The sequence below is a fragment of the Myotis davidii genome, unplaced genomic scaffold, assembly GCF_000327345.1.
Source record: "Myotis davidii unplaced genomic scaffold, ASM32734v1 scaffold168, whole genome shotgun sequence".
In the NCBI taxonomy this organism is placed as follows: Eukaryota; Metazoa; Chordata; class Mammalia; order Chiroptera; family Vespertilionidae; genus Myotis; species Myotis davidii.
The window spans coordinates 9,548,262-9,567,740 of NW_006383016.1; the positions used below are offsets into that span (position 1 = coordinate 9,548,262).

A 19,479-nucleotide genomic window follows, 5' to 3' on the forward strand; every position below is an offset into this window, starting at 1 on the left:
AGATTGCATTAAAACTAGAGAACCGGCCTGAGGACTCAAGGGTCCCAGGTTTGATTTCGGTCAAGGGCATGTACCTTGGTTGCGGGTACATACCCAGTAGGGAGTGTCAGGAGGCAGCTGATCGGTGTTTCTCTCTCATCAATGTTTCTAACTCTCTATCTCTATCCCTTCCTCTCTGTAAAAAATCAATAAAATATATTTAAAAAAAAATAATTCATTAATTAAGATTGATGTTGCTGTTATGTAATTGAAAGAACATTTCTTAAAATGAAATGTATATAATGCTAAAAATTAATAGATTCCATCATATATTTTCAACAGGAATGTTAAAACAGATTTTTGCATGCAATTAGCAATGGCAAAATTAAAAGTTATTAGTTAACTGAAAATTCATTCAATCAACAGAGAAAATTTAGACATACCTTCTATTTCAATAATTGCATTGTTGTTTAGATACAATTCTGTCAGACAATAGTTTCTAGTTAGAAATGTTATTTCATGGAGCTGAAAATAAGAGTTAGAGAACAATTTACTTTCTACAATAATTATATATCCATATGCATATAAAATTATAGTAAGACTAAAGGCTTGGTGCCTGGCCAGTGATCAGGGCCGATTGGGGCCTTCTGGCTGCTGGCCGGAGCCTTCCCCTGGTGGTCAGCACATGTCATAGCGAGCGACTGAACTCGGGGGACACTTTGCATATTAGGCTTTTATTTATATAGATCATAGAAATTAGATGTTTGCTGTTATTTTTAATTATTTGTGACCTTTGGTCTGGGCTATGAATTTACATCTCGATTGTCTTTGAGGACAGTGTGGTATAAAGGATGTTTTTAGATAATTTAATATAAACCCCTCTTACCATATCTCAACCCTTGCATGGTTTCCAAAGCTTCTGTAATAGGGCCCTACCTAGACATTTTGCTCTAAAAATATTTCGCACATTCTTTCCCATACAGACTCATTGGATCTGGAGAGTATAGATATTTGGAGTGTTAGTATTAAGGTAGTGTTATATTCTAGATGAGTTGGTCAGAGTAGACCTTAAAGAGGAGGTAATATTTGAACAAACTCTTTTTTAAAATACGTTTTTATTGATTTCAGAGAGAGGAGGGGAGAGGGAGAGACGAATAGAAACATCAAGAGAGAGAATCATTGATTGGCTGCCTTCTGTTGGGATGGAGTCCGCTATCCAGGCATATGCCCTGACTAGGAATTGAACCGTGACCTCAGTGCTCAACCACTGAGCAACACTGGCCGGGCTTGAACAAACACTTGATGAAGGGGCATGTAAGAGGAGCACCTGGGTTCTAGCCAGTGCACAGGCCAGGGACAGTACAGTGCCTGGTGTGGCTGGATCCGAGTGAGCCAGGAAGTGAAGGTGAGGAATGAGGTCAGATGTCATCAGGGGTCTACTTGTGTGGGGCCTTGAGGGTTCGTGTAAGAAGTTGGCTGAAATTAACAGGAAATCATTGGAGGTTTGGAGCAGAGGAATGACATGTTTTAACTTAGGCTTCTATAGATCACTATGTCCACTGAATTGGGTGGGCAATCTCTCTCCAAGGGGCATTTGTGAATGTCTAGAAATATTTTAAGTTGTCACTTCTCGGGGGAAGTTTTCTAGATGCAGCAGGTAGAGGCCAGCGATGATACTAAACATTCAAAAATGCACATAACAGCCCCACAATCAAGAATCATCCAGTTCGAAAAGTCAGTGGTACTAAGGTTAAAACCTAGGAGCAAAGAACTATACTTCAGTGATTAAACAACACGATGAAATTCTGAAAAATTCTATAATCATGTGCTATTTAAAAGCATCTATTACTGTATACTGGAATAACGAAATTACATTATTTCTTAAATTCACATAAAACTAAGTATTAGTTGGGGAGAATTTTAACAATATACAAAATTACATAGGAAAACAAAAAGAAAAATTGCAATACATTTCCAAGATTCCTAAATTTATTTTCATGGTTTTCCTATACAGTTAATTAAAAAAAAGTTCATGTGTAGCTTGGTTTAAAGTATGTACAATACTTAAAAATACAATCTATACTTTAAAAATGTATTACAAATATTTTATTCAGTATAAACAGACTTTTATTCTCATGTTTTCCCTTCTTTATTCCATGTTACTAAAATTTTTGTATAAGCTCTTTTCCAAAAATAGGTTACATTCCTGAGATGAATCATTTTTAAGAATAGCCAAATATATAGTGCACATATCTATGAATTTCACAACCATGCATTGAGATCTTATTTAGGGTATTTACCTTGACTTACTTTTTTGAGGAGGTTTTAAATATTTGGCAAAATATAATTCTTTTAACAAAGTCGACATGAGAGATATAATTAATGTTGCCCTGAGGTAACAGAAACACACAAGAACCAAATTATATGGAATGCACGCTAGTTCATTTTATTCTTTCACAGGTCTTATACTCTACCATGGGGTTTGTGTTGCTCTAAATGGTTTTTTTGAACAAGGTAGGGTATGTATAAATAAATAATTAAAATATGTATACCCAAACCTGATTAAGGACCCAACTAAAATTCATGATACAAAGCTCAGAAAGCTACCTGAAAATGAGTACTGCAATTCAAAGAATTCTTTGAAAATACTTAAAACAGCACATTAAAAATAAGTATTTCAATTTTAAAATTGTGGCTTACTAGTCTGGAACACCAATGTTCCTTCCTAAAACACATAAGCTTCTGCTCACTAGCAAATGTTCAGTATGTACTACTGTCTGGGGATGAGAAACAACATCACAATGGCGAAGAAGGATAAGCTCAGGGTCTTTTTAAGGCAGTTTTGTTTACTTCAGTCCAGTCAGTCTCTAGTCAGCTTGCGTGGAAAATGTTATAAATAAGTATTTCAATTATTTTTCAGATAATGAAGTTTATAAGCAATGACTTTGCTAGAAGAGGTATTTTCATTTAAATTTAGTTTGTAAACTTTGTCACCTGGTTTTGCTACAGGGAAGAAACTCAGATTCCATTTTGGACAGCTGCATGGTAAGGCATTATGCCGTGTTTGTTTGTTTGTTTGCTTTTTTAATCAAAAGCTTATTCTAATCTGAGACAAATGAAACTGCCAAAGTACTGCTGGTTCTTCCAGAAATAGAAAAATACTAGCATTGTGCTAGCAATATTACAGGCTTATTATTAAATATCTGAAAAAAATTTTGAGGTAATGAACCAGAACACAACTTAATTGTAGTAGAAAAGACAAATAAATCACTTAGATCAATTGTCTGAGCAGACTCAACTTCTTATGAAAAGTTGGAAGAGATAAACTGTGGACCAAAAATTGCCTCACTCAGGCCTGCTAGAAGATGGGCCATGGAAGGGAGTCTTGAGATGGCCTGAGTGCAGCTGTCTCCCACTTATCAAACCAGGCAAGGTTAGAAAAATGTGACCCATAAAGGGAGGAGGAGCAGAACTAGTGAATATCTTTGCAGTATGAGGGGAAAACCAGCCCTGAGAGAGCATAACGAAGGAACCAGAGTCACCTGAGCAAACCTAGGCAAGCTGGGGCATTGGAGGTCCTTAGAAACAACCTGTACCAATTTAGTTTGCTAGTCCAGGGTCAGACCAGAAGTGTTTATCATCCACTAGATCCTAAAGGGGAGAAGTATTCACCCTTTTAGTATGCAGGGCTCCAAACATAGCAGGCTACAGTCATTGCCTCCCAAGACAACTGCTTTCTCTCATTCCACTCCACACAGTTGGCAAATGCAATGTCCTCACAGTCACTCTCTCTGCACTTCCTGTTATCACTAGAACAGGTACCATCACATTTATTGTTATACTAGAGGCCCGGCACATAAAATCGTGCACGGTAGGGTCCCTAGGCCTAGCCTATGATCAGGGCCATCTTCCCTGGCTTCCTGCAGCTGGTCTTGCCCCCCACTGGCACCCACTGGTTTCCCAGTTTGCCATCAGGCAATGGGAGCCTAACGGCTGGGGGGGAGGGACCAAGAAGTCAGCTGGTCCCGCCCACTCATGGCCCCACCCCTGCCGTGGGTTGGCCTGTGTGTGGGGCAACCAGCAGTGTAGGGGCCTTGGCTGGCACCTCCCACATCCCCTGCCACCCACCCCAGTTTTCCATTCACCATGTGGTGATCAGAGCCTGCAGGCCCGGGCCCGGGGGGAGGGACCAAGAGGTCGGCCATTCCACCTACTCACCAGTCCTGCCCTTCCCACCGCCACCCACCCTGGTTCTCGGTTTGCCATCCGAGATCAGAGCCTGCTGGCTGCGGGGGGAGGGACCAAGAGATGGTCAGTGCACCTCACAGTGACTGGTTGAGCGGTCATTCTGGTCATTCTGCTTTTATGGTCACTGGGCTTTTATTATATAGGATTCTATCAATGGCCTAAATGTAAGTACAGAATAAGCTGTACCAGATAGGATGCTACTGGCTCCAAGTAACTCCTAAGCTCAACTCATACTGGCACGTAAATTAGAACATATATTTATGTCACACACCAAGAAGTCCAAGGCTTGTGAGAGCCTCAGTCTCGTAGTCTCTCAATGATTCTCTGGGCTCTGCTTTTCTCTCAATGTTGGATCCATTCTCAAGTTAGCAGGATGATTCCTGGCTTCATATCCAGGCAAGAAGATATCCAGAGGAAACAAAGGCCCTCTGAGGAAGTACTATCATAGCTAATATGCCCATTAGAGTTTTGGATCTTGAAAAAAAATTTTAATTTTTCATGTAACTTAGCAACCAGTAAGTTATTGATCAATAAGAAAACTCACAACAACTTATTCACTTACCCACAACCACTTAAAACTTATTTTGGGTATGCTCTCCTTTCAGTGTTATGTGGGCTAAAAAAGTATTTTTTTAAAATATTTTTAATTGATTTTAGAGAGAGAGGAAGAGAGAGGGAGAGAGATAGAAACATCGATAAGAGAGAAACATGAGAAAGAAACATCAATCAGTTGCCTCCTGCATGTCCCCTGCTGGGGATTGAGCCCGCAACCGAGGCATGTCCCTGACTGGGAGTTGAGCTTGTGACCTCCTGGTGCATAGGTCTAAAAACAAAGTTAAGTGATGGTGATTTTGGAAATAACATAGCTAGTTTGTTGAACATAAAGAATCAAGTACAAGAAATGAATACTGCCTGTTGTTACACCCCTTCCCTACCAATCCCCCTTCAAAAACAAAAGAGAGTAAAGCAGTTGACAGTATACATAATCCCTTCGTATGTACATAATGTATCTGCCAGTCAACTGCATGAACATTCAATGACTGGTTGGAAGTTGGATGGTGTCCACTACCAGAACTCCAAAAAATATTACTAAGTTCCTAATCACCTCTCTCTTTAGACCTATTGCCAACAGCTATACATGTTCCTCCCTTTAAAACTGAACACAAGGAGCACACATGAGAAACAAAGATTAGTCACTTCTGCCATGCCTTGTGATTTCCATCTTTTTCTCATCAGAGGTCGCCCGCTGTGACCCAGGATGGTTTTTGGCAGAGGGCTATAAAGCGTTTTAAACTTGTGTGCCCTTAAGTAGTGCAAGTACTTTCCATTTCAGTCGTTAGCTGGCTGGGTCTCAGAGATATTTGTGTTTGTTCTTCTAGAAATTAGTTCAAGCTTATGAGACTTGTGCTTACACTTAATACTAGGAGCTCTTTCATTTTCCATTTACTTGGTTGTAAAAAAGACTGAAAATGCAATGTGATACTGAAATACTTTCGTGAACATGGCTGCTTCAAGATTCAATGCTGTGAGTCTGGACTATGCTTGATAAGCACACTATTGCTGAAAACTCAAGAAACTTTTTTTATTTAGCTGGCATTTGAAAGTCTAAATTCAAAATGCTAAGATGGTATAATGGATTTACAATGAGTAAAATGAAAGCTGCTGGAAACTCAAATTTTTGAAAGTTGAGGATAACCAACTTACTGACCAGCTAACTGTAATGACTGGGTCTGCATTTTGGTTCAGTCCTGCTCTTTGACTTGGAGATGGCTTAGAGCCCCCCAGACTCCCACTCTGGGGGAGGTGGTGTCCTCCTAAATGCTAGCCTCTAAGAGAAGATATAGGGGCCACACTCAGTGACCTTGAAGGGTGTTCCTGTAGTTGGGACATGATAGCTTAGTGCGTGGCACTTACTGAGGAGGCTAGATCAGCATGGGTAGCAACTGGGAGGTAACCCACCTCTTAGCCCCTGATAGCAGGACAAAGGTGTGTGAGCCCCAGGAACTGCATGGGAGACGGTTGTAGGAATATTGATCTGGGGCAGGATAAAAGAGACCCTGCCCAAGAGGGTGCGTTGTCAAGGCCAGGAGACATTCAGTTGTAAGTACCACTGGGATAAGTGGTGAGGGGCGGTCAGAAGTGGCCAGCGGAGAGGAATTACCTAGTAGGGGAGCTTCTGAATAACCCATTAAGAGAAAAAAACTCAATATTTTTTTTTAGTACCAGAGGGTGCAAACCAGACAACTTTCTCCCTTGCCTTTCCTCTACCTCCACATCTCCCCTTTCCTAGAGATTCCATACCAATCGTGGAGAAGATTGGGGTGAAAGTGAGAAGGAATGAAAACCCACCACACCTCCTTAAGCTGATAAAGAAGGCAGGTGGCACTCTGCCACCAGGCTTAGCTGGATATGGGAGAAAAAGTGAGGGGATATCTCATTTATGAATGAAGATCAAAAGTTGATTAATATATTTTCCTAATCATTCTTATTTCTGAACTGTGACTATAATTCAAATGAACTGTAAGATTTCTAATGACATAGGAGAGGTGAGAAAAGCCATGGGACTGGAAGGAATAGCTCCTCTGAGCAGCTTTGACAGGACATGGAGACACAAGCAGTTGTGGTATAATAACATCTCGCAAACTGTGCTATTCAATATACATACATATACGCATATAAACTTTCTCACCTAAGTTTAAATTAGGTATAGAAAATAATACTTTAAAAAATTAGCTCTATTAAAACAATTATAGAGACATTTAGAGATAAAATATGTTACCTTGTTATGATGCAGCCATAAGTATTTTAATTTTCTAAACCTAGAAAGATCAATAACATCTGTCAGCTCCCTGAAAAAGAAAGTAAATATTAGCAATGATTAGTTCAGTTGTAGGTAAGGCAGGATATTTATAGTATGACTTTGGAGTAACTGAATAAACTTCTTTCTTTGTCCTTTCAAAATTGTTGGCACTTACATGTTATTTTCCAAACTTCCATTTTTAATACTTCATTCATTTGGATTAAGATTTTGATAGCCAGTTAAAACAAATACTTAAAGGGGAGCATTTTATCACATTAGTAGAAATTGGTACCTCATTATGATTTAATTTATTGGAAACTCAATTAAAAAAACGATTTTACTGGGGCAGGGGAGAGGGATAAAAGGACAGGTAAATGTGAGAAATGCCATTAGCTCCTGCTTCAACAGTGTCTGCAGGCTTGTTACTTTGGGTTTGTCCAGATCTTGGCCAGACTGGGTTTAAGATACGGAGATTGCAGTGCACCAAGAGCCAGAGACAGAGTAAAGTGTTTTATTCTCCCTTTGTTGTTTATTGACTACTAGAGGCCCAATGTACGAAATGTGTGCCAGGGGCTCGGCCCTCGCAGCCCTGGCTTTGTCTGGAAGGTTGTCCGGAAAAATGTACGGAAGGTTGTTCAGTTGTTCGGTCTAATTAGCATATTAACTCTTTATTATATAGGATGAGGTCAAGGATTGCCCATCCTTCTTGAACTGGGCCATGTTGTTGGTGCAGCTCGCTCAGCTAAGGGACAGGCATGGCTGTGGATGGGGAGCTGTCAGCAGAGACAAAGCCTGTGAGTGGCTGCTGTGGGCTGGGGTATTCAGATCTCTTCTACTTCTCAGGGCAGAAATTGTGGGCCCAGACTAAGTATGCACACAGATATGTCTCTATTTATCACACATGTACAGAGAACACCCTGTGTGCCAGGCACTTTTCTAAGCAATTTAAAAATATTAATGTTAACTAATATTACCTACATTAACTCATGTGGCAACATACTTTCACATTTATATTTCTTTAACCAAGCAACCCTGAGGGACTAATTATTGTCCTAATTTTTTTAGCAAATATATTTCTTAAATGATGCAAACATTTCTAAACAAGAGAAGCCCCTCTTATCAAATTTTTATATTGAAAACTTTCAAATCTAAGAAAAGGTGAAGGAATCATATAATGAATGCTTATATAGCACTTATCATTTTTAATGTTTTTGCCACTCACCCTCTCTTACCTATATAACATATCTACTTATTGGTTGATCATTTCCTGGGGGAATCATTTGAAAATAAATTGCAGATTATTATTGCAGGGCTCTCACTCCTAAATTCTTCAAGCATATCTTTAAATAGGGACATTCTCCTGTATAACCACAATACCATTATCACACCTAGGAAAATGAAATTGAATTCATTCATATCATCTAATATACTGTTCATATTCAAATTGTCCCTGTTGCCTCCTATATTTTATAGTTTGTTTCAATCCATAACCCTATCAACACTCATGCATGGCTTTTTCAGTTGGTAAAATCACTTAGTCTTAAATTTAGAGCAGCCACTTTCCTGTTTTCACCTTAACATTGACTTTTGAAGAGTCCAAGACAGCTGTATGCTAGAATGTCTCACATTATTGATTTGCCTGGTTATGTCCTCATGATTAAATCTAAGGTAGGCAATTTTTCAGTAACAAAGGTGGTAATTACTGCATCACATCGGGAGACAAATGCTGCTGCTTGTCCCACTGTTGGTGAAGCTAAAAGGTCAGTCACTGGGTTAAGCCTGTATCTGCCAGGTCTCTCCACTATAAAAAGTACAAATTTTGTCATTAAAAAGTAATATGTCTTGCAAAACTCAGAGACTATGTGTATATCTCATTACTTAATAACTATTTATTCAATGGGTTTAGCTTCTCTGGGTGACTTTGCCTGAATCAGTAGATTTGGTATTATAAAATGCTGACCTGTCATGCTCTCCTTTTTACATTCAGTAGCTGGTATTCTCTAAAGAACATCTGCCACAGTATGTGTTCTCAGTGATTTCTCCAGGAGTAATTGGTAAGATGCTTTCCATTTTCCAAGCTCAACAGAGACAGGCAAATAACCCAGTTTACTGGCATCTGGACTGTGCAACTTTTTTTGGTTTTGTTTTGGTTTTTTGTACCCAGATGGGTTAAGTGGCAAACTTAGGATAAAAAATGTGTTGTCCTTTAATTGAGAAGACCACTAATTGCCCACTGTCAGAAGATAAATACTTATAATTTTTTCCTAATGTTTTAAATCTTTTTTTTGTTATCTACTTACCCGTTAGGTCAATAGTGTACAGTTGTTAAAATCATGAAAGGCCGAGGTGCCATCATTTGATCACATAAAATATTGATTGTTGTTGTAAAAGTAGCTAATCTATATAGAAAGGTTCAAAGCATGACCCTAAGTGTGTCAGAATTATCTACCATACCTGTTCCATAATAAAATATATATATTTAAAAATCTTAAATTAGCCAGTTATTTATTCCCTTGCTTCCAAGAGATTCAGGGCCACAGCAAAGATAAATATTTTTTCTCTGCACTAATAAATTAAAAAAATATTTATATATAACAAAAGAAACATGTTTATTAATAAACAATTTCCTTCAATTACCAGAGGTAAAGTGGTTAACTTCATTGATAAAGTAGAACATTAAAAAAAAATCCTCATCCAAGGATATGTTTTTATTGATTTTAGAGAGAGAGGAAGGGAGAGAAAGAGAGGAGGGGGGGGAGAGAAACATCAATTGGTTGCCTCCTCTCTGTGCCCTAACCAGGAATTTAACCCACAACCTTTTTGGTGCACTGGACAATGCTCCAACCAACTGGGCCACCTGGCCAGAGCAAATAAAACATTATCTTTAAAGAGTAACTGAGTCCCATAAATTACATATGAGTAGACATTTATTAAGTTTATTCTCAAAAAATGCATAAAAGTGACTGAGATTAAACAGCTTGAAGGGAAGAATAGGGTCATCGTTACTGAAATGCAAACTGACTGCACAGGTGTCACTTGGCTAGTACACACTGTACTGTCAGAGTCCAATCCAACCCATAGCTTCTCCTTCCCCCTCCTCCTGGATTCTATCTCAGGCATGGTGACTGCTCTGCAGAGCACAGTGACTTTTGCCATGTGCCACCTTGGGGAGTTGGAGTGGAATCAAAGAAGGTTATTATAAAAAGGAGAGGTTTTCCCACTTACCAATAACTTAGTATAAGAATTGTTAGGTAGGAGTTATTTTTATAGTATATGGGTATAATGAGTCATTCTTCTCTAGTAGTTAATCATATTAACTGTACTAATGCTCATTGAATGCTTACTGTGTACCAGGCCCTCCCCAACTACTCATTCACCTAATCCTCACAACAATCCTGTGAAGCAGGTAGTATTGTTATATGTATACAGGTGATCAGATTCCCAGGTAAAATATAGGACACCCATTTTGTGAATTTCAGAGTAACAGCAAATGCAGTGTGGGACATACTTAACCTAAAAATATATATTCATTTGTTTCTCTAAAATCTATCTATACTAACAAAAGAGAAACATGCAAATTGATGTCATTCCACTATGCCCACCAGCCAATCAGGATGAGTATGCAAATTAACCCAACAAAGATGGCAGTTAATTTGCATATGCAGGTGCCGAGCGAAGACTGAAGATGACTGAAGACTGAAGAGGTTTGGCTTCTCTGCTCTGGCCTGGCTTCTCCACTGCAGCCGGAGCAAAGGCCTGGGTCCCAGGTGCAGGAGGAAACCAGTGTCAGCAGCCAGGGGAAGGAAGGCTATTGTGCGAATCTTCATGCAACGGGCCTCTAGTATATATATAAAAGCCTAAGTGACCAAATGATCAAACGACTGGCCGACTGGTCGCTATGACACGCACTGACCACCTGGGGGCAGACACTCAATGCAGGAGCTGCCCCCTGGTGGTCAGTGTGTTCCCACAGCAGGAGCACCACTGAGCTGACCAACTCATCCCTGCAGCCCACCAGCCCAGTGGCAGCCACTCACTCCCTCAGTAGTCTTGCAGGTCCAATCTCTTGAGAATGGGCCAGGCACTGACGGACCAGTGCCACTGGCATGACCACCTGGAAGTCGGCCTTGGGCACTGCGGCCGCTTCCCCTCCCTAGATGCTCCATAAAGAAGAAACAATGTAAAAGCGGCTGCCAAGTGGCTCCTGACAACTGGCAGGAATGTCAGCAAATGTCAGTGAGACACATCCCGGCCAGCAAGGGTGTCCCACCACTTGCCCAGAGAGCCAATTGTGTCTTGAGCTCCCTCACCCCAACTCCCACCCCTCCTCAGGACCCCACCCAAGCACAAATTCGTGCACTGGGCCTCTAGTTCATATATAATTGTATATTCCATAGTTTTATTTGCTAAACTTGACAAACATCACCCAGATGGAAGAGGCAGAACTGGGATTAAATTTAGCTTAGCTCCATAATCTTTGTTCTCATCCATTCCAATGTTCTGCCTCTCCAATAGAGATTGTGACTCCAATAAATGGTAAAGTAATTAGAGTGTGGTACTTTCCCATCCAGTCTTTGGATGAGAGTGAGTGGGGGTGAGGTAGGACTGGAAAAGAACATTTGAATCTGTGAAACATTATAATCGGTGCTCTTCTATTTCTTACCTAAAGTACACTTACTTTTGAGAAAGGAACAGCTCAAAGACATCAACATCCCTCTTGTGGCCACATATCTTTAGTTGATCTTCAACTGCCTGATAACATATAATTACTCTGTCAAGGCACATTCCACTGAGCAAAAATACGGAGACATTTGAAGTCAATAACAATAAGGTCTACAAGGAGATCAAAGGAAAGGTGAATATGGAGGCAGCCACTCTACACTGATAAATTCCAACACTACAATTATATATTATTTAATCATTTTTGTGGTTGAATTTCATTATCCTTAATCCTGGGCACAGATGTGTTAAATAATTTTTAATCAAAGAGAAAAAAATATGTGTACATATACTCCAAAAAAAAGTTTTCATTCTCTATGAGGTAGAGTGATTTAGTCTTTAAATATTCTTAAATGTTCCTTCAAACACAAAGAATTTATATTTGGTAGGTTTTCCATATTTACAGAAGACAATATCAAGGTTGGAGGTGAAGGGACTATAATGCACATTTTCATACAGGTGCTTGGCACCCTGTAAATTCTCAATAAATGTCACACAAATGAATGAATGAGTGAATAAATGTCATTGCCTTTCTTTGCAAAGAAATCATGTCTTTAATTTTCATGAATTACTGCACCGTGGGAATTTTTGGTGAAGAAGAAACAATTTTTATTCCCATAAGCTTTGTTTTGAAAATACAAATCCAACAACAACTAGTTAGGTACTTTTCTTTTCTTTTGTGGTCCTTTGTTAAATTATAAAATAACATTTATAGGCCACATGGCCTAAGATTATATGGAAAAATTAAAGCCTGTCTGTAATTTTCCATGAAGGAATAAACCTAACAAGACACAACAGAAGTGGAAAGTATAGTCATTGCACTTCTGGACTCTGACAAACATTGTAATTATCAGAGTCAAAACAATCACCAAATTTCAACTGGGATTTGTTGTGGGTGGTGAGGTTGTAATGTCAGTAAGTGATTTATGAAGTTTTGACAATGGTTTTGTTGTTTAGTAGAGGACTTTTAAGAGGAGTTAGATTTAATCAGATGAGAACATATCTAAAGAAGTGATGAAGGTAGATATGCTAGGGATGGGGAACAGCTGCTAATTTATTGTCCTAAACTTCCTTAGTTACCCTGTTATGCAAGCTGAATCTTGAGGCTTAGAGAGTTCATTGGATCAGGTATTGGCATTTCCATCAAGGTATTTTGTTACTCTAACAAGCAAGCTGAATCTGGGGATTGGAAAAACCCAATACATCAGGCTTACATATCTTCATCTGGGTACTTTAACTGAAATATCTAAACCTTCAGCTTATATATGGTCAATTGCAACTTTGCCAAAGTATTTGGGATGTTAAAGGCCAGCCAAGGTAGAATTAAAATTTATCAGCTACCTATTAAAATTATAAATGTGCTTTTAACTTGATACCGTCATTCCATGTCTAGCACTCAGAAACACAGTGGTACACAAACACACACACAAAATTGAATATCATTGTTCACCTCAGCATACATTATCAGAGTTATGATATATGTACCATTAATTGATATATGATTTAAATTAAGATATAGCTTCACAATAGAATACTGCACAGTAGCTTAAAAATATGAGATAAGCCAAAACCGGTTTGGCTCAGTGGATAGAGCATCAGCCTGCGTGCGGACTGAAGGGGCCTGGGTTCGATTCCGGTCAAGGGCATGTACCTGGGTTGCGGGCACATCCCCAGTGGGAGATGTGCAGGAGGCAGCTGATCAATGTTTCTCTCTCATCGATGTTTCTAACTCTCTATCTCTCTCCCTTCCTCTTTGTAAAAAATCAATAAAATATATTTTTAAAAAAATGAGATAGATATCTGATCATATAATAATATCAGAAATGTATTTTTAAGTAACAATTCCATTGCTAGGATATGTGAAAGAATAACAGTATTTTCATTACTATACATTTATATGCACATAAAATACACACACTCCAAACTGTAAATAACAGTTATCACCTGAGATCATGGGGAGCTTTCACTTTCTAAACAATATACTTTTTAATAATGTTTGAATATTTTATAATAAGCACATATTAATTTAGTAATCAGAGATTAATACACATTTTGAAAAGTTTAGCCACAGAATGATTAAGCATTTAAATTAAGTTTTGAAAATTAAGAGATGAAAAGGGAAATTGAAGCTATCAGCATAATTCAGAAACCACTGGCGTAATCAATTATTTATTTACACAGATTTTGATCATGATATGTTTCTTTCCAACCAAAAATTTCCTATGAATCTGGAATCATGTATTAATGCCAAAGTGCCAAAGAACACAAAGATGGGCCAAGAGGTTTCAAGTTTCAGTGACTCCACTGTGGAACAGCTCCAATTCCCAATCAACACACAACTTCATTAGCAGTATATTCCTTTCATCTAAAGAAGCACAAAAAGCATTCTTCCCCTGAGAGAGGTTTTTTTTTTTAATTGTGGTAAAACATACATAATATACAACTTACTATTTTAACCCTACAGTTCAGCACATTCACATTGCTGTGCAAGCATCTCCACCATCCATTTCCAGAAGGTTTTCTCTTCTCAAATGAGACTCTGCACCCAGTAAACACTAACTCCGCATTTCCTCCCTCCCCATCCCCTGGCTACCACCCTTCTACTTTCCATTCCTATGAATTTGACTATGCTCAGTACCCCATGGAAGTAGAATCACAAGTTTTTCTCCTTTTGTGATTGGCTTATTTCACTTAGCATAATGTCTTCAAGGATCATCTATGTTGCCCTAACTAGTTTGGCTCAGTGGATAGAGCATCAGCCTGCGGACTCAAGGGTCCCAGGTTTGATTCCAGTCAAGGGCATGTACCTTGGTTGCGGGCACATCCCCAGTAGGGGATGTGCAAGAGGCAGCTAATGTTTCTCTCTCATCGATGTTTCTAACTCTCTATCCCTATCCCTTCCTCTCTGTAAAAAATCAGTAAAATATATATTTTTAAAAAGAATCATCTATGTTGTAGTGTGTGTCAGAATTTCCTTCCTTTTTAAGGCTGAATAATATTCCATTGCATGTATGAACTACACCTTATCTGCCCATTTATCCATCAAACACTGCAAAGGAAGATTGTTAAGGGCTCTGACAATTCACCAAATATGCTCTGGTGAATTCAGCTTGGGAATGCTGAGATTTCAGTTGGGGTGAGCTTGAAAGGGCGAGGAGAAATTAGAACTAGGATACGGATGGGTGGATGTTTTAGTCAGAGAGAAGTAATTACACAAAAGAGAAGATGTGAGGAAGAAAATTTGAAGAGTATGGGACTGTGCAGCCTTTGGCTACAATGAAAGGCACATGGAAGGCAACTGTGAGAAATAAATTAAGAAAGATGATTTGGGGTCATATTATTTGTGCTAACTTTGAAATTTAAGCTCAAAGAGTATACTTAGCGTGCAAGCAAAACTTTACAGGCCTAAGAACTCTCTAACTTAAAATCACATAGTTTATGCAATTTACCATTTAAAATTAATTTTATTTTATGATATACATATACATACATATATATATGCACATGTATATGAAATATATATACTAACTGCATGGTTAAATCAGTGTAAGTCCAACAAGATTCTGATTTTTACCAAGACAACTACATCAATGCTTTTAACAATATCCATTATCAAGTTATTTTAAAATCACTGGACTCAATTTTGCAGTTATAGGGAAACAGGAGACAGAATTTTAAACTGGAGAAAAGATGTGGAAAAAAAACTAGGCCCCAGGAAGATGACTTGCAGTGACATGCATGATGGCCTCGGGTGCAGAGAAGTGCAGATAGGAAGCAAGGCTGCCTTTGGAAAATCAAAGCAAGAGCAGATGAGACTGCCCTGGGATAGTGGCAAGTGGGAATGAGCAGTGAACAGCTCTGGCATGGGATGTGCAGAGAGAGCAGAGGGGAACTGGCAAGTAGCTGGAGGTGGAGAAGAAGGCCAGGGGAGTCCCAGGTGATGATGGTAATGTGGTAACATGATGATGATAAAAGTGACTATTGGTTAGAGAGGACAAATTCAGCCTGGAAATGCTGGGTCTGAGGCGCTGGTGGAACAAACAGGCTAAGGTATCCAGCAGAGAGCTGCAAGTGGACAAGGGAGCTCACCAGAGATTTCAGAGTAGGTACAGCCTGGCGAGTCAGGTCAGCCCAGAGGAGAGAGTGGGTCCCAGGTAAGATTCTTGTGAGGTATCTGCCTTTAGAAAGAGGAGAAAGGAGGCAAGTTTGGTAAGGGGACAGAAGAAGGACAGTTATAGAGTTAGGAGAAACAAAAAGACAATAGGAGCTGAGAGAGTGAATTTCAAGAAGGTAGAATTTGAACCTGCAGTTGCACAGGGTGGAAGAGGATATTACCCAGAAAAGGTATTGAATTTGTGAAGCAATGTCAGTAACCTGATCAGGGGGAAAAGTCAGATTTCAAATTAACTGATTAACATACCAGGGGGAAAAACAATTATTCTTTAAGCCATTATCTTAACTGCCTTCAACTCTGTTTGTATGATTCCTCAGAGAACCTTCCCTTCTCAGTTTGCACTTTAGGGGGACAACATTTTAGGGGATATATATATAATTTTGGAGAGTCAAGGCCCAAATGTACGGTCTGTTACCTACTTTCTAAACTGCCATAATTATATATGCAGCAGGTGGTGAGTAGGAAGAGGTCAGTGTACGTCGTTAGTGTGTATCAGGGGTGGCCTCCAGTCCTTAGTGGAAGTGTGCGGTCCCAATGCTCCACCCCCTCCGCCACAGACCCCTGGGGCAGTCTCAGGCTGGCTGGGCCCTTCGGGCAAGGACCCGAGGGGCTCTTGGTCTGGGAAGGGGTGCCCCTTACCCTGTGGCTGACCTCCAGGGCACGTCCTGGAGCCCTAGCTAGGCTCGTGGAGAGTCGGGAGGAGCGGGGCGGATGCTTCGGATCCCAGGTCATCAGGACGCCAGGGCGGCCAGCGGCACCTATGACTGACCCAGTCTGGCCCGCAGCTCATTGTTCCCACTGTTACCAACAGTTACCACAATCTCGCCGACTAAAAGCCAATCCAAACCAGGGAGATTGGAAGCCAAATCCTGACTTCTGTGACGTTTGCACATGGAGTCCTTGCAGCCCCACCACGTGGTGGTTTCCCTTGCGCGCGGTGCTTTCTGTGGCTGCCGCAGAGCGAATGACCAGTTATGCCAGAGTGTGTCGGAAGACCCCAACGGCAGCCCCCCAATACTACCAATTTTATTGATTTGAGAGCAGAATATCAGAAAATTTAGGTTCTTAACATTAGATGTGCCTGGTGACCACTGGTCATGTGTGGAGGGTAGGGGTGGTGAAATCCTATTGGAACTTGAGACAAAAGGGGAAAAAAAATCAGTTCTGTTGATCCTGTCTTTACTTAAAATTTTGAAGTTTTTTATCATGGATGTTTTGCAAAAACATTGCATTAAGATTTATTTTCCTGATTTTTGTGTGTGCCACCTTACATTTTTGTAAGGTCACTGCCTCACCCTAGAGTCCTGGGATGGAGATAGGGGTGGCAGTATCCAGGCACTCCTAGGCTCCGGGTGCCCAGGAAAAAAAGAACACTTTGCTGACTTTATTGACTAACAGTAAACACATATTGGTTCATAGCTGAGGAGTCAGTCCTTCCTCTGGCAGAAAATGGGTTCGATAAGCCACTATTTAGCTAGACTTGATGTCTCCCCAAGTTCTAGTGGTACCTCTAGCGCACACTGTCTTACGATCTTATTTATATGAACTGGGTTCCCCTCTCGCCTGGGAAACTTAGGAGGCAGGACTCTGTCTGTGCCATCGCTATCTTCTGTCAGGAACCGACACACTGCATTCCATAAATGTTGATTCAATGGAACCAGTTGGTTTCTTGGTTCCCAATTTGAACTTGAAACCTAAGAATTAAATACAGGTTGTGTGTTTTTTTTTAAATGAATCAGGCTACTTGCATATAAAAATTCTGGTGTTAGAATAGAGCATCAAAAGTATGTCACTAGAGAAATCAAGCACACGCTATTTTAGTACTTCACAAAATATTTCAGCCTGGTGAGGCTGGGAGGGTAAAAGTCCTCCAAGTCACTGTGGAGAGAGTAATAATCTGAGAACTACTCTTTAAATGGTTTTTATCTCATAAATAAAAATCGAATGAGAAGAATGGTCCTCTAAGAAAAATGTATAAGATAGTTTCCTGGTCTTTTGTCTCCCATTTTTGCTGTTAATATGTGTTACAGCATTTCAGATATCATTCATAAATAAGGCACATGGAAACATGGACATGTATAATACTTGATCAATTTCATTCATACTCAAATGTGAGTTTTAGAATCATATGCAAAAATACTTTGAGAACCTTTTACAGAAGTAAACTACTAACCGGCTGATTTCTACTAAAATCACATTAAAATGTTTAGCCTTGACTTTTTGTTTAAATCTTTAAAATTTACACTGATTAAGAAGAGAAAACAACAAACAAGTAAATAAACAAATCCAGCTCTGTTTTTAAGAAAATAACTCATTTCTTATAAGGTCTTAATGTGTCCCATCTCCCCCCCCCCCCCCAAAATTACAATTTAACTGATCATGAGGACTAAAATAATGCAAATTTAATTATGGGATGTGAAAAACGGAGGTTAGGAAAGGTACTTTTTGGATGAAAGATCCTGCCTAGACAGCCTCACAGTGACGGTACACAATTTTCACAAAAGAAGCATCCCAGAGTGAGCAGAGAGAACCTTTACCTCCATGGGGTGGGATTATGGCCTGAGGAATCCAGCCTGAAATTTAAAAAATTCACGTAAAAGGTACATTCTCCTTTACAATCAATCTTGTTTTAATATAAAAATAAAGTGGTTCCCCCCTAACTCCCCTCCAATCTTTGAGCAATATTTACACTGAAGCAAGACACCCTGTGTTTATCCTGTGGCTTTGCCGCTCTGGCACGCCGCCACTGCCTGCAGGGGTATGCATACCCCAGTTTGAAAGCTCTAGCATATCATGGATGTGGATTTGGAAAAGAAGAAAGAGCTTGTGCTCCAAGTCAGGGCATGTGAGGTTTAGTCTCAGCTATGACATTAACTAGTTGTTGGCCACCTTTGAGTCACTTAATGTCTCTGGTCCTTAGTTTCTTCAGTAGTAAAATTGAGAAGTTGGAAGTTTAGCTAAAAAAAAAATCTATTATTTAATTATACTTTCCTAGAAAGGTGGTATGCAATGTTCACAGAGTAGAAGATTCTTGCTGAGATGTTGACATGTAATTGTTTTTAAGAATAATTTCCCAGTGAAAAATGTCTGAGGAAGAAAATGTGCATATGATAGCTATCATTAAAACTACATAATTTTTAAAACTCTCTTTCTAATTTTGTTAACAATTCCAGTCATCAGTCTGGATGTTATTTTTCTAAGTGAGTAAAAAAATATTTATTAGATAAAATAATAATTACCAGCCATTTTCTACCATGTAGAAGGAGCAGAGGATGAGCAATATCCCAGTCACAATAAAATCTTCTTACATGCAAAGAAAGGTATATCTTCTTACGTTATTTCATGACTACAGCACCACGATTTTCATTGTTCTAAGTTTAAATAAAGTAACATTTTAATTATAGCTATCGTTTTTTGTCTGTTTACACAAAATGAAAATGACAATAGAATGTTGGGAATTCATGGAATTCTCTATGAGTCTTTCATGTTACTGCACATTTTAGGAGAAGAGGCAGTGACTGCTTTTTTCAGGACTATATTTTAGGATATTTGTGTAGGG

At 39.4% G+C, this 19,479-nt stretch overlaps 1 protein-coding gene across 1 annotated transcript in view; it reads right to left on the reverse strand.

The window, feature by feature from the left end:
• LRRC72 (leucine rich repeat containing 72) overlaps window positions 1-19,479 on the reverse strand; it is a 110,169-nt gene that overhangs the window by 13,389 nt on the left and 77,301 nt on the right. The window contains exons 3-5 of the mRNA XM_015558207.1: window positions 11,706-11,779; window positions 7,007-7,076; window positions 421-504 (exon numbers count right to left, since the gene is read on the reverse strand). Coding sequence (XP_015413693.1) covers window positions 421-504; window positions 7,007-7,076; window positions 11,706-11,779 — 228 coding nt within the window. The remainder of the gene's footprint in view (window positions 1-420; window positions 505-7,006; window positions 7,077-11,705; window positions 11,780-19,479) is intronic.